General features: G+C 39.2%; 1 protein-coding gene across 2 annotated transcripts; it reads left to right on the top strand.

Moving 5' to 3' along the window:
* Nucleotides 1-143: 143 nt before the first annotated feature.
* zgc:63863 (uncharacterized protein LOC393372 homolog) lies at nt 144-14,800 on the top strand. 2 transcript variants are annotated; one of them, XM_040020652.1, is made up of 11 exons: nt 144-268; nt 369-443; nt 1,184-1,238; nt 3,095-3,225; nt 3,350-3,430; nt 3,917-4,103; nt 4,192-4,293; nt 6,954-7,095; nt 7,916-8,100; nt 8,941-9,050; nt 10,481-14,800. In XM_040020652.1, exons 2-11 carry the CDS (start codon nt 374-376, stop codon nt 10,645-10,647), a joined length of 1,230 nt encoding a protein of 409 aa, XP_039876586.1. In that variant the 5' UTR covers nt 144-268; nt 369-373; the 3' UTR covers nt 10,648-14,800. The 2 variants fall into 2 exon arrangements, with proteins under 2 accessions (XP_039876586.1, XP_039876585.1); XM_040020651.1 differs by lacking the exon at nt 144-268 and having other exon boundaries at nt 275-443.
* The last annotated feature ends 1,014 nt before the right edge of the window (nt 14,801-15,814 follow it).

Here is a 15,814-nt window from a genome sequence, read left to right as displayed (position 1 = left end):
CTCACTTTTTTCCTTATAAAAAAAGTTACTGCATAAGAACATTTCTGTCTCAACATTTATTATACAAAGTATAATTGCCTGTGTCGCTCACATGTATGGACTACAAATCTGTAATCAAGTCAGGTTGCAGTGCAAGTGAAAGGAAAACCAATAGTGTACATCCTTTTGGTCACGTGGTATTTCTGACCAATTGCATTGTAGCTGAGAACGCTCGCTCGGTTGAGTTAAGTAGCGACAGCTGTTGAGGGAAGCTTCGTCGCTGGGACAGGTATTTTCAGTGTTTTTTCACCTGTTTCCGTACATATTTTTAATTCTTTAACTCACATATGTTACGGTGTAAACTCGGAGATTCCGTTGTCTGCTTTTAGAGGGAATGAAAAGACTCAAGAGGAAGAAACAGAACGGCGGAGTTGTGGTGAATGGGAATGGATCTTTCACAAGAGGTACGCGATGACAGCTAACAGACTTTGTTTTTGAAGAAGAAATACTACATTCAGTAGCTTAAGACGTCTTATTTTAAAGTTATACCGTTTTATTACGATGACTGCTTCGATAACATCTGTACGTGCAGGCAAGCAAAACTAGACCAGACCAGACAAGACTATGTAGCTAATTCTAATTTAATCTACTATTACTGCAGTCAAGTGACAGCAACTAAAAATGTGCTGCTTTGTTTACAAGAGCAAAGTAAGGGCAAACTTTAGCTGCTTGCGTGGCAGACTGGACTGCTTGGAAATTTACAGCTGACAGTCTGGCAGGGAGGAGACGGAAAAGGTGCTTTTGGTCAGCGATCCAGCAAAGCTGTCACTTGTTTTATGTTTAACTGACACTGGCTGCAATCTAAAGCATAGCATTTAGATAACTTTATGATCATTGATCCTAATGGCTTTGCTTGCGTAAATGACTTTTAAAAAAGGCAATGTCTTTTAGTATGAAATGAATGAAGAAACACCTGGTTTGTCTGTGCAGGTTAGTAAAATAAGTATAAATCTTTGGGTTTACCTTCAAAGCCATAATAGTGTGATTTTAAACGTGATCCTCAAGTCTCTGTCCTTATCCATTTTTCTTCCCCCCCTAACTTTCTTCTCTCTGTGTGGACGCTCTCGCACAACTCTCTGTTTCATCCATACCACTCGCTTTTACTTTGTTTTCTTACACCTCCATCTCTGCCTGTTTGTTACAGAGCCAGGTTGTGGGAGGAAGCAGAAGCTGGCTGAGATCCATCAGGCTTTGATCAGGTTAATATCACAGTGTGTCTCTTGAGTGTGCTTACTCCACAAAAACTGGACATGCACATTTAAGCAGATGAAGAGCAATTTTACACTCTTGAGCTATGTGCTGCCAGTCATGGGACATCCAGATTTGTGTATTATGTTCTAGGAGTGAAATAAAACAGGAAAATAGTTGCTTCAGCGAACATGAAAAGCCTGACAATCTTCTTCATCATTTTAGAAGCCTAAAAAGTGGATCTTCTTTTCAATATTTTCTATGGTAATAAATACCTCAGATAGTTCTACAACTCCAGGGCACAAGGCATATTTCCACTGGAGAAATCCCCTCTACCTTCTTATCCAATACACTATTTCACAATTAGATGGCACTAATTTATCAACAGACAATAACTTTTATACTAACATGATTGCACATGTGGTGATTACTCTGGTGTGTTCAGGAATATTATGATGTAATCATAAGGACCTTTAAACTGTGTCCTAAAATGTGTTATACAGTTAAGTCTACACGGTTTTGGGTAGTGATACTTTTTTTTTTTTTTTTCTAATGTTGCCTCTGTACATCACCCCAGTGAATTTCAAATTTAAAACTGAAATAAAACAATCAAGATGTGATTGAAGTGCTGACTTTAAGCTGTAATTCAAGGGGTTTCACAAAGATATTGCATTAACTGTTTGAAAATTATAGCAGTTTTTATAGCTAGTCCCTCATTTTCAGCAGCTCAGAAGTAATTGGACAATTGACTGATTAGCACTTTCATGGCCAGGCAAAGCCTGCTCCCTCATTAATTCATGACAAATTACACAGATAAAATATCTGGAGTTAAATCGAGGTGTTCAGTCAGGAGCTGTTCATCTGAATTTAATTTAGAAGTCCAAAATTGATGTTGATGAAAGTGATAGGGGCCATCATTAGTCTGAATAATCCCCAAATAAACCTATCAGAGAGCGAACACAAACTTTAGGAGTGATCAAAATCATGTGGTTCATCACTAGCCAGTGAATTCACTTGGCAAGATGATGCCAAAACAAGATCTTGCCAAATCAAGAACACACTCTTTGTGAAGTAGGTGTTTCATTCTTAAGGTCTTCAATCAAAAGACACCTTCATGAATGGAAATGCAGAGGGTTTACAATAAGGTCCAAACTACTGGTTCATTCAAGAATTGTATTAGACTTTTCTAGAGAACATCTAAAAGAGTGGCAACAGTTCTGGAAAAAAGATGAAAATAAGATTAACTAGTGCCAGAATGATGGGGAGTTAAGTATGGAGAAGTAGCAAACCACTCATGATCCAAATTATATCACATTATCTGTCAAACACAGTGTTTACAATGTTATGGTATGGGCATGTATGGCTGCCAGTGAAAGCGGAGCACTAGTCTATAGTGATGAGACTCTTGATTGAAGCAGCAGAGTTCATTCTACTCAGATTCAGCCAAATTCTGCAAAACTGATTGGACAGCGGTGGGAATTCCAAAAGGGTACTGCAAAAGCAGCTCAAGAGAGAATTGTTATTATTTTGGGGGGATTCTCTTCAATGACCAAGTCATATTTGGTCATGCACATGTGTTCTAGACTTCAGGCAGTAATTTTTAAAAGAATTTTTATTAAACTACTTAAAATGACTCCAATTAAATTTTAGCCTGTGAGAGTAATTTAAATTAAATTAACATATAAATAGTGCTGACCTGTTGAACATGGTAATTTTTTAATTCTACAAAAAATGCATTAGCTGTTTTCTTAGTTTATTTAAATCAGAGGTAGGAGTTTCTAACTGGTACAAAGGTACAAATTTTAGATACTATGAGCAGACTGTAAGTAATATAAAAATTGTCTAATTTTGGCTTTTGAATGAACAGTGATCCAGTGGACATTGAGACCTTGAGGAGAGCGGCAGTCAGTAAAGGAGGACTGCTCACTGATGAGCTAAGGAGAAAAGTATGGCCCAAACTACTGAACATAAATGTCTATGAGCTACCACACAAACCTGGTTAGTATACACTTAATTTAATGCGTTGTTAGTGTTTGATGAACTGCATAAATAAGTAATAAATTAAGTGCTCCTAGTGCAAACAATGCTAGCAACAATAAGGGAAATATTTCTTTTGTTGTAGGTCGAGATGTGAGGGAGAACCACAAAGACTACAACCAAGTAGTCCTTGATGTCAGGAGGTCGATGAAGCGTTTTCCGAAAGGTAGGTGTGTGTGTGTGTGTGTGTGTGTGTGTGTGTGTGTGTGTGTGTGTGTGTGTGTGTGTGTGTGTGTGTGTGTGTGTGTGTGTGTGTGTGTGTGTGTGTGTGTGTGTGTGTGTGTGTGTGTGTGTGTGTGTGTGTGTGTGTGTGTTTATCTCTAAAGATAGCAGCATAGTGCAATGTGCCATTTGTTAAACTGTAACCCTGACCTTACAGCAACATGGAGTTATCTTGTGAGTAATTTATAAACCAAGTTTAATCTTCACAGGAGGAGTTCCCACTTTTTTGAGCTGAGAGTGTTGTTGTATTTTAAATTCAACAGCACTACTGTTGTTTACAGAGTCAGCAAGCACGTTTGCCTTTAAAATCTTGCAACATAGCAGAATGAGGCCCATAGAAAACACTGGATTCTGTATTCTGAACTCTAATAATCCAATAATAAACACTTTCTAGTTTACATAAATGCACTGCTCATTTGCTCTTCTGCAGGTATGCCAGCCACGGAGAGAGCAGTGCTTCAGGAGCAGCTCATCGACATCATACTGGAGGTTTTGAAGCGTAACACTCAGCTGCACTACTACCAAGGCTACCATGATGTGGCCGTCACTCTGCTGCTGGTAGTTGGGGAACGAATGGCCATCGCCTTGTTGGACACACTGTCTAATTATCACCTCAGGTTGGATATTTTATTTCCTGCTGATTCTCATACTTTTATGTATAGTTAAAATGTTTTTCCAACTTCTGCAAGTCTTCTCTCTGTGCAGGGACTTCATGGATCCTACCATGGACAGCACCAAACACATTTTAAACTATCTGATGCCTATTTTGGAGCAGGTTGATTTGGAACTGCATGATTTCATGATCAGGTACAAAAAGTAGTGACCACTAGAGGGCACCACAGTGTTGGTTTTTACCTATAATGCTTACAGGGAGAGAAACGGCTAGTGTATTTGCAATTGAATTAAAATATTACTGAAAACACATCAGCAGTTGGAGTTCAGCTATCAAATGGTACAACAGCCTGTCTGTCCTGCCAAGGTGTACACCACATTTAACTTTATTTGCGAGATAAAGTTAAATGTATTTTACTAGTGAATTCACCTAAAAATGATATATGAACAATTTGCAGTTTGTTAAAACACAAAACAAAGGACGTCAAGAAATAGCCAGGTGCTGCAGATAATGTGTGTAGGACTGCGGATGGGAATGTTTGCAAATCAATGAATCGAATCACCCTTTAAAGTATTTTTGATGTGTGCATGTCTGCAGTTTTTTTTGTTGTTGTTGTCTTGTTGCCTGTTCATAATTGATACTGTACAGGCAACTTCCATATTTGCAAACTACCTGTCTACTTGCATACATGCTGACATAAACAGAAAAAGAACAAGACATTGCACTTGGAGAAAGACAGCAGGATAAACAACACCCTACTTCAAAGTTTCAGTCACCCTTTCTGCTGTGCGCTTCCTCTTCTCCTTGTCTGTCTTCTTATCTCTGCCTCTTTTATTCTGTACTTGTTCTTTTGCTCACCTTTTATTTTTCTTTCTCTCCTGCTTCATTTTCAATCCCTACCCAACCCATCGCACATGATCTTTGCCCTTTGCTCCTTCCCTCTATCTATCAGTCCCTGCTTCTTTCCATTTGTCAGTCCCTTTTATTTAGCACGCATTTGTTCTTTGTCGCTCAGTTCTCCTGTCCAGTATTGATCGGAAACTTCTAATTTGTTATTTTACTTGAGGCACAGTAGCAGGATATATGTGAGGTTGAAGAAAACATACTTTTCTTTCAGTTCTGTATTTTATATCTCAAGTGTTCAGGATTTCAGGATTATGACATATGTATTAAAGGCAATGAGTGGGGAAAAAATAGCTTTTGACCAACTCAGATCCAGAGGTTTTCTTTTTTCTGGTTTTGATCCACATGTCCTGTGTCATTGGATCACTTAAAACAGGCAGTCATATATTAAGAAAGAGTGATTGTACGTTCTCACTTTTCATACTTGACCATATGTTTAAAATGTGACTTAAAGGCATGAGTCAGACAAACAAGTCTGACCTTTATTGTGGTCAAATGAATTTTTTTGGGGGGGGGGGTTGGCTTCCCAAACAATGAAAGGTTTGTTTTTTTTTTTTTTTTTTTTTTTTGTAATTGAAAGTTTTGTAATTATGACAGTCATCCACATGAGGGAAAAAAAACAACAACAACAAACGGTACAAAAACCAAACAAACAACTCATGAAAGGTTCAAATGGGTCTTGTTATTTCATAGAAATTTGGGTGATAATAGAGCATCATTGACTTCCAAAACTTAAGAAGTGGCCAAGAAAACAATCTGGTCCATCTTTAAAAAGAAGGAAAACATAGTCCAAGTTAGCAACACCAAAAGGCCCGGAAGACCAGATAAGACACTTGATTTTTACAAATTCTTTCCTTGGTTTAAAAAAAAAAAAAACAAAAACAAAAAATATCCTTCACAATATCTAACCAAGTCAAGAACATTCTCCAGGAGGTAGGTGTGTCATTGTCAACGAAACGTCCAAACCACTGTTTACACTTAAGAACAGAAAGGCCAGATTAGACTTTGCCAGAAAACATCTAAAAGAGCTCTGGAAAAAAAGGAAACCAAGATGAACTCATATCAGAATAATGGAAGAGAAGAGTATGGAGGAGGAAAGAAACAACCCATGATCCAAAGCAGACCTCATCATCTGTCAAACATGTGGAGGCAATGTTATGACATTGGCATGTATGCATGCCAGTGGAACCAGGTCACTAGTGTTTATTGATGATGTGACTGCTGATAGAAGTAGCAGGATAAATTCTGAAGTGTACAGAACTATATTATCTGCTCAGATTCAGCCAAATATGGATGCTACTTAAGAGTCCAAAGGAAACTGCAAAGCAACTGACGAGTTTCTCAAGACAGAGAAAGTGGAATAAAATCAAGGTCTAACAGTACAGGGATATTTGATGATGTTCTTTCAGTCCCCGTTTGTAAAATGTTAGTTTCTCAGGTTATGTTTGAGCCTCTGATCTATAAAAATGCCTGCAATGTCTAAATAGTTGATTAAATACTTTTCTGTAAGACTTCTTGAATTACAGCTAAAAGTGTGAACATTAATCACATATTAACTATTTTTTTTTTTAATCAAAATCTGCTGTGGTGGTGTACAGAGGCAACACTGTACAGTATATACTGTTATGGTTTCAGAAATGTTTCTATTCTTGGATTTGTATTAAAATATCTTTAATGTGGTCATCTTAGGCACAGGCTATGGGTGTGAGCACAGCAGCCCCACCCATCTGCTGCACTAAGACCCAGTGTAAATAAATGGGGATTATTTTGAAATGTGAATGATACAAAACCAGTCTAGAGAAGTCCGAGAATAAATAAATACAAAATAGTTCAGAAAGGATCAAACAGGGCAAATATGAACGTAGATATATGTATAAACAGGGTTACAAAAAAATAATCAAATGAAATGTTAAAATAAGGTAACATGATGAAATGTGCCTTTTGTCTTTAGAGCGGAGGTTGGAACCATCTTTGCACTTTCCTGGCTCATCACATGGTACGGCCATGTTCTCTCAGAGTTCAAGCATACCCTGAGACTGTACGACTTCTTCCTGGCCTCACATCCCCTGATGCCCATCTACCTTGCTGCTACGGTATGGGCGAGAGCCAATGAGGTTGTTTTGTCAGTAATCCAGAACACGTGAATACATGTTGCCCATACACACACACACACACACACACACACACACACACACACACACACACACACACACACACAGAGAGTGAGGCAGAGTACTGTGAAGTCATCAGACTAGTTAATTAGATACTTCCTAATGAGCAGATGAGAAAGAGGGGTACAGAGGGAGGGATTAAAGAGGAAAGGGAAAAAGAATGAGCAGAGAGAGCTGACTGATGTGAGAGCTTTAGTAGGAAGGACACGGAAACAGATTACAAAGGGAAAACATTTTGACTTTTTTTCATCTGCTCCTCCACACTAACTGCTGCATGCCATACATGCGTGTTACTTCCAGCTGGATTGTTTCTGTCTGCAGAAGTATGTTATGTCGAGAGTGTACACAAGTCCTTTTGTTCCTTTGTGTTATTTAACTGTAGAGTCTGTGCATTTTGATTAGTGGCTTCTTGTTTGCACTTGAGGATGTTTTTATATGTGTGTGTGTGTGTGTGTGTGTGTGTGTGAGTGTGTTTAGAGGGGCTGGGCAGAGGGAGAGCTCTGTTTGAAGTGTGTGAAACAACAAAGCAGAATGTAGTTCATGTTTCCTCCCAGGCAGAGTACAGCGCACAGCATGGGGCTTTAACTCTTCATCTGCTTATCTGTCTGCAGTGCACTTACTGCGCCTCACAAACAACGCAAGCTAATGTACTATATATGCAGTCTAGTATTCAAGTGTTACCCAGAGTGATCTGCTTTAGGGTTAAAAGTTTTAACTGGTGCTTTGCTCCTCTTCTCCTCAGATTGTGTTGCACAGAGAAAAGGAGGTGAAGCAGACAGAGTGTGACATGGCCATGGTCCACCACCTCCTCTCTCGTATCCCCCAGGATCTCCCATACGAGCTTCTGATTGGCCAGGCACAGGACCTGTTCGAGAAGTACCCTCCATCATTACTGGCCAAGCGGGCAGCACTGCAGTCTCGCAAGAGGTGAGGGCACACCAGTTTAATACAGTTGTTAATTGGGCATTACTATCCCCTCAACCCACTCCTCCCTAAGCCAGGTTCTACAGGAGGTTTCTTCCTGTGTAAAGGGAGTTTTTCCTTCCCACTGTCGCCAAGTGCTTGTTCATAGGGGGTCATCTAAACTCTGTATTATTTTAGAGTTTCTATCTTACAATATGGTAAAGCCCCTTGAAGTAACTGTTGTTGTGATTTGGTGCTTTGTAAATAAAATAGAATTTAATTTAATATTTAATAAATGCAGAAAATGCATGTAATGTAATGTCATTCCTTCAACAACTGAGAGTTGATGCTCAATAAGCACATCGTGACTGGCTCGGTGGTGCTGCTAACACACACAGGACATTTGGTGTGTGTGTGTGTGTGTGTGTGTGTGTGTGTGTGTGTGTGACCATTTTTCACATTTTTAAACTTTTTAGGGGGTAGTCTTAGAGGCATGATAACAGTCTCCTTTTCACTGTGTATCCTCAGCCATCAGTTGCTTTCTGCCTGTCAGTGTCCTTCGGTGTGCCTCATACAGTCATTGTTTAGGGCATGAAGTGACACAAGGCCTTGACTGACACACTGAAAGATACTGTCTCACCATACATTACCCTCTGAGCTTCCTATACACATGAGATATTGAGTTAGCAGTTCTCTGAAATTGTCTACCACTCACTTCCTCGCCTGTCTTTTTCCATCACTTTATTCATCAGACCATCTTTTCACATCATTCCAGTTATCCATGCTTCACCTTAGACCTGCCTCTGTTCTCCATCACTGACTAAATCTCCCTCTACTTTCCTTCTCTTCCTCTGCTTTCTTTAGCCGGTCCATCAGTACCTTCCAGGCATTTCAACTCTCCACCCTCCACCAGAGGCCGGACTCTGTTCTCCAGCGTCTCACAAAGGCTCAGGGCTCCACCACCTCCAGACACGGTAAAAATAGCCTCTGTAATCTTATTACTGACTCTGAAGGAGGTCTTCACACATACAGAGTACAGACATGTAGATGGTTATGGTAAAAGTAAATTCTTTGAAGTTGGCATAATAATAATAATAATAATAATAATAATAATAATAATAATAATAATAATAATAATAATAATAATAATAATATCATCAACTGTGGAACTGTATGAAGAAAATTTGTTGGATGTTGGATCCTCAGTTTGTTACATTTGTTTTTTCCACCTCATGTAAACACAATTCTTCAAAACAAGGCAACAGCAAATATGCCATCGCCCACAATCTCTGCACCTCCCTTTGGGCCAATCAATAACAAGTAAACAAATACTGTAGCACCCCCATCAGACCAATCAAGTGCAAATTTGAATATGGCAGAACAGAACAAAAAGATGCATTATTCCCGTAGGTTTTTAGCAGCTTGTATAAGATGAACACGCAATCACAAACATGTTGTATCATTCCCTTCAGACTAAGCAGAGTAATATTAAAGCTTATTTACACAATTCCCCATAGTTTCATCAAAATTCAATTACAAGTGAGATGAAATGCATAACGGACACACAGAGGGCCGATCTATAGAACCTTCTTCTCTGCCTCTCATTAACTATGAAAAATCGTCCTTCACCTTGTAAGCAGTGGTTTTGCAACACTATTGTAACTCAAGTCCAATTTTAGCTGATTTCATTGATCAAAGATATACCATGTGTTTGAAATCTTGGGGGGGGGGGATTGCCTTTCCATTTTGGTGCATTGTTATAGGATTGTGCTGCATAACTATAGACGCAAAACACTTGAAACTTTCACCCAGAGGTGGCAATAAAAACTGACTTCATGTCGGTGTTTAATCACTCTTTAACACAGCCACCTCTAGCTGTGGTTGGCACTGCAAATGTATAGAAAAGCTATAGCTAAATGTTCGGTTAAATTTGCCGCTCAGAACATTGAATTCCCAGAGCGGTTGTTATATACATGCCAATTTAAAGAGAGATCTACGGTTAAATACGTGTGACATCACCACCACCACCCAACAGTTTTATAAAATGAAACAAAACTGAGAAGTTTAAAATTCCACACACGAGGTCTGTGTTTAAATGTTAAATAATGCGCTCTTAATGCAGCCTGGCAGGAAACCTCCACGAAGCTTAAAATATTCAATTTTCGCTTAAAGTGTTTTTTGATTTGTGTTGATTTAACTCCATGGACATTTTTAGAAGATGTAGTCTGTTTGTTAGTGCTGAAGGGTGAACCTAATATTTAAAATAGTAGTAAAAAAAAAGTCAAACTACAGCATCCAAAATAATCATAAGACTGAAGCAGCTCCTTTCTAAATTTTACAAAACCTAAATATTGCAGTTTTTGTGCTCCTCCTTATTCTGTGCTCGCAACCTCCTGACACGCAGGCCTGGAAGCTGCGTTGCCCGGGGACCGAGGCCAGCTGTGGAGGAGGGGAAACAGGATGGTGAAGATGGCAGTGTGGGGGCTGTCCGCGACACTCGGGGCAGCCGTGTTCGCTGTGGCTCAGACCGCCATGGACTGGGGACCTGAGGCATTACTTCAACTGTTCTGACGTGGCGGTGGCGGGAATACAGACTATTCAGCAAGAACACTGACACATGCAGTATAGGTGCACATTTTTAAAAACTTGAAGCTTATCTTGAGATGGTGAAGAAAATGAGGAGGAACAATATTGGTGCCAAACAAGTTGTTGCCACTAAACCACGTTGAACAAGCATGCTGCTTGTTTTCTATAATTCAGCCTCAGGATTCTTGTACACGTGTGTGTGTGTGTGTGTGAGCAGGATAACTGAAGTAGAAAGCCAAACCGGTGACAAAGAGATGAAGGTCACAAAGGGGTGCAAAGCAAAAGGGTTAGTTGTCATTTTGTGGCTGTTACAGTCTGGGTGACTTGCTCCTATATAGGAGGGGACTATGCATGTACCCCTGTCAGCGGCCCTTTACATAAGGATCCGTCCATGCACGTGAAACACTAACACATTTTTGCTGTTTCAGGCTGCTGCTATCTATTTCTTGTCAGCTGATTATTTTGCTGATACTTGTTTTTAGTTCGTCCTGCCCGGTTTGTGTATTTCTGTTAAAGTGTTTCATTTGCTTTTTAGATCAGCAGCAATATCTGAGAGCCAAAAGTGCCCAAAGCCAGCACAGTGACACATGAGTACAAATTATTAAAGAGCGGCGTTTTCTGCTAAAAGCTTCTAGTTACTAGCAAAGAAGGGAAGTGAAAGAGAAAGATGGAGCGATGGAGGTGGAGATTTTGCTTGTGAGCCTTGTATTAATTGCTTTACTCCAGGTGGCAGCCAGTTAAATTTACAGTAGAGCGTGACACACCAAATGAGCTTTTGCGCTATCAAAATATGAATGTTGCACTCAGTAACAAGGGTCGCTTTATGCAAGCAGTGATACTTTTTGGAAAATCATTTAGCAGGAGGTATTGAAGCAGTTTTTTATGTTTTCAGTTGCAGTTTTGCTGCTACTTGCTGCCCACCGCACTGAGTGAATATGGGGAAGAAACCAGTACTTTTACATTCCTAAAATATTTAGCAGGTTTGCGCTGACATCCACCCCGAACAGCCATCACTAGAGCAAAAATACCTCATCTTCATCTTTCGCTTTCTGCAGCTTAAAAATGACTGTTTAGCTTTAATCAGTGGACAATTTGAACAATTTCTGTAACTGAAAGATTTTTACGTAAATATATTTGTTTGTGCATCTCCCCGAATAGCATCACACATACTTAGATGCTGTTAATGCCAAAGCTAATCACAGAGTTTCATAGCCTGAAAAGCGAATATTAATAATAGAGGCCGCTTCCACCTGAGGTACACGCGTGGGTGTGTGAGGGGTTTCCTTCCAAACAGCGATGCATGCTCTCTGTTAGACTTAAATCATGAATAATTAATCAGCTTTTACAAGCATGTACCGAAGCTTCGGTTAACTTGGCTTCGCTGAAGTCACAACCCTCCCCAACCACCCAGCCCATCCCCGCTGCTTCCTCTGTCATCAGATATGAATGTATCACATGTTTGCACAGCTCGCCGTGCAGTCTGCCCTGTTGATTTCTTCTGCGTGTGAAGTCAGCCGTGCACAATCAGTTGTGTCTACAGTTTCACTGTAGTAAATTAGAGCTTCTGAGCCCCAAGCATTCATCACGGTGAGATAAGTTAATCATTATATATAAGAATAAATCAGAGAAAATACCCCACAAACTGTCGACTGGGTCTGCAAGTCAGTCTGTAATCCTGTGCTGGTTGTTCAAATAGCCTGAGCTGTACATTTGATTGTCCAGTATAAATGCATTAAATGTGCACTTGTGCAAAAAGCGAGAAATGGGAAATGTTAGCTTTAGTTGCAGGCCAGTTTTGTTTCTTTTAAAAATGTTTGGGTCGTCTGTGTTTTTTATCTATTAATGTTTTGTTTCTCTCTGTGCCTCATTAACAGTCAAATTGTTTATTTTACGAGCAACAATCTGATTGGCTATTTATTTAGATATGATATTAAATAATGACAGGGTTGTATGAATATGTGTTTAATATAACCAAATAAGAGGAATGGCTTAAATGGTTAATAAGGGTTTGCGGTTTACAGCAGTTTGGGTTTATATCTGTGCAGGTCATAGTGACTTAGATTTAAAAGCTGCTTTGTGTCAGTTATCATGAGTCAGTTTAGGAGTGAAAGGAATGAACTGACATTTTGCTTCCTCGCTGAGAGTTTGATGAAGATACTTCTTTGGACAACTGTAGGCAGCTTAGCATGAAGACTGGAAACGAGATCGATTTCTGGCTCCATCTGAAATCTGCCCACCTGCACCTCTGGAACTCACACAAAACATGTTGTTTGCTTAATTCGTTTCTACAAGTTGTAATTCATTGAAGGTTAGAAGCGTTCACCGAGGCACCATAGGAAGTCACCGTGCTTGGACAGAAATGAGAGTGCTCTCAGTGTTCACATAGAGAAATACACCATATGGACTTAAGTAGACTGCCAGCTATACTTTACACCCACAGGAGCTGCTCATCCTTAAAAACCCATGAGGTGAAGCTCCCGGTGCGCAGTTTTTCTGCCGATGTTTACCCTGTAAAGCCTGAACCATGCCAGGAAATTGAGAAATATTGCAGGCCTCCATCTAATTCAGTGAGCTTTTGTTGAACAGTGCATTTTTCATAAATGTTTTGCATGGCTAGGTGCTCGCTGTTATACACAATGTGGCTGAAAACATCTTGAATTCAAAAATTTAGACGTGTGGTTCAATACTTTAGTCCATATAGTGTAACTTTAAACTTTTCAGAGTAATATATAGAAAAGGAACATTTACTGTTGACCTAAATGCGGTAATGTCTGTTACCACTGGCTGTACTTTTAAAGTGTGTGTGTGTAGCTGTGTGTCTATGATGCTTTGACACATGATTTATATAAATCTGTTGTATTCAGAAAATATTTTTTGGTTTTTGCTTATTCATAAAGTGCTGCTTGGTTTTAATATGCTGAGAAAAACACTTTGACGATTGTGTTTGACGTTACTGTGTGGTTCTATTTTGTGCCATGTAAACACACATACACACATGAACACACAAGGTGAGTGGTAGTGCTGCCAGATCCTAATGAGGATTTAATTCTTGCCCCTGGCTTTTGGCGTGCTAAGATACTTTCTCCTTGTCTTTCTTTTTTTTTCCCCCCCTTGCAATCATGTTAAACTTCAAAAACACCCACACCAACACCTGCTCAGTCTCAGTTTGGCACATGCCTTAAAAAATGAGTGAAGCCTGTTTCTGGGTCTGAGTGAGATCAGTCAAAAGAAAGACGAAGGAGGTTTCAGGCTCATTTAAATTCATAAATAAACACCATTAAATACTTTTATTTCAATAGAAGCAAATAGAAAATAGAACCCTCGCAGTAAATTCATTTCATGTAGTGCATACACTTACTTTATTGATCAGCTTTCTTGAACAGTTCACAATTTTATTTATTTGCCTTTTATTTTATTGCTTTTCAGTTGCAGTGTCTTGTTTTTCTTGCATTTCCCTTGAGATCACAACTGAGACCTGCATGCATTTTTGAAGCTGTTTTTCACTCCACCTAGTAGTAGCTAAACAAAATCCCTCTGAAGGTTCATTTCAAGAACCAATCTGGCCAGATATGATTAGTTTCTATGTTGATTATGAAAACAAGTGAAAATCAATGCAGAACAAACACCTCAGCAAACAGAAAAATAACAACAAAATCAAGAAACTTTTTCATGCCAGATTATGAATTAAGTGTCTTGTTATAAAAAACAAACAAACAAAAACCTTTAAGCTTCCAGTGAATTTATGACTGTTCGCTTCTCTCTCCGAGGTCTGCAAATTTCCTGAAAAAGATGCTTTAGCTGTATGTTAACACAGAGTTCATGAGCATTTTAATGCACATTTCTGATGATTGTTACAAACTATCTTTGAACAATTCTTTTACTTTGTACTGATCTGTAGTTCACATATAAATAGAGCAGAGCAGTGAATAAATGACAAAGATAAAATATTTAGAGCACCAAAGTGAAAGTTTATTCGTGCTCTGGAAGAAAGTGACAAAAAACTTCTGTCGGGCTTTTGTCAGACTTTACAGACAATGAGGAGCACTTTGTTGCTATTGTTACTATCTTTCTGAGAAGCTGTTGGTCATTGCTTAAGATTGTGACATTGCTATGAACAAAATAAAGACATTGCTTGGAACAAAAGTTCAATTACTTTCTGAATTTCTGTGAACATTGTTGGAGTTCTTGCCGCAAATTATTTGCACATTTGCAGGGAGGGGAAACTGTATCTCAGATTTTTGTACTAGTATTTTTAATTGATGTGCTAAGTGTACTCATTTGTGTCAATTTCTCTGCAAATCTGTAATTGCATGATTTGTTTTTAAACGCACATTATTCACTGGTTACACCACTGGTTTGTGGTGTTGCCATTGTGTTTTTAAAGAACCAAACGTTATGGTATTTTGACCAGAGGGTGGAGTTGGCGGCACTGGATTCCTGGATTCCTCCCACAGTCCAAAGACATGCACATTAGTTTAACTGGTGATTCTAAATTGGCCGTAGGTCAATGAGAGTGTTGATGATTGTCTATATCCATGTTAGCTCTGCAATAGATGGCAACTTGTCCAGGGTGTACCAACCTTCTTGCCCTGTGACAGCTAGGAAAGGCTTTAAGCCAGCAGCATCCCTGAATTGTATGATTCTTCTTCTCCTTTTTAGGCCTCACTTCAGCGGATCATTTCTAATCTTGTTCATCCTGGTCAATCGCAGTGAAAACCTTGAATTGGATAAGTGAAATAAATATGTGGGTTGAAGGGTGGAGTGCTAAGATATCAGCTAGTGCCAGCAAGCTTAATTTGAAAGCTACATCTATAGCCTGTGTCATTGCAGCACACAAATATACGACCTGCTAATTGCTGGCTAGTAACAGACTAATACTAGAATTTAATTTCCCAAAACTGGAGCAGAGTTTTCACAGCTCACTATACCATATCTCAGATAGGTGCATTAGAAATTCACCATAAGGCACAAACGGCACAAAAATGATACAGATGTCCAGTTCTGTGGCTCAAATTAGTGGAGGTGAGGTCTAGCAGACAGCTCCTGGCTCTCTGCACAGCTGCCTGTGTGGCCACAGCTGTCAATCAAAGCAGCCAGTTGTATCTGTATTATAATCATAGAAAATATGATGACTGGCTGAAATGTATGTTGA

Source organism: Simochromis diagramma, unplaced genomic scaffold, assembly GCF_900408965.1.
Source record: "Simochromis diagramma unplaced genomic scaffold, fSimDia1.1 OVJJ01000753.1, whole genome shotgun sequence".
In the NCBI taxonomy this organism is placed as follows: Eukaryota; Metazoa; Chordata; class Actinopteri; order Cichliformes; family Cichlidae; genus Simochromis; species Simochromis diagramma.
The sequence above is the reverse complement of the archived record's forward strand: the minus strand, read 5'-3'. Positions and strand labels throughout refer to the sequence as shown.

Bases quoted from the DNA above. Each gene is read 5' to 3' on its own strand.
- zgc:63863 (XM_040020652.1), top strand. From the start codon at position 374: ATGAAAAGACTCAAGAGGAAGAAACAGAACGGCGGAGTTGTGGTGAAT. The intron at 1,239-3,094 runs GTTAATATCACA...TTGAATGAACAG, and splicing joins ATCCATCAGGCTTTGATCAG to TGATCCAGTGGACATTGAGA. The intron at 4,104-4,191 runs GTTGGATATTTT...CTCTCTGTGCAG, and splicing joins CTGTCTAATTATCACCTCAG to GGACTTCATGGATCCTACCA.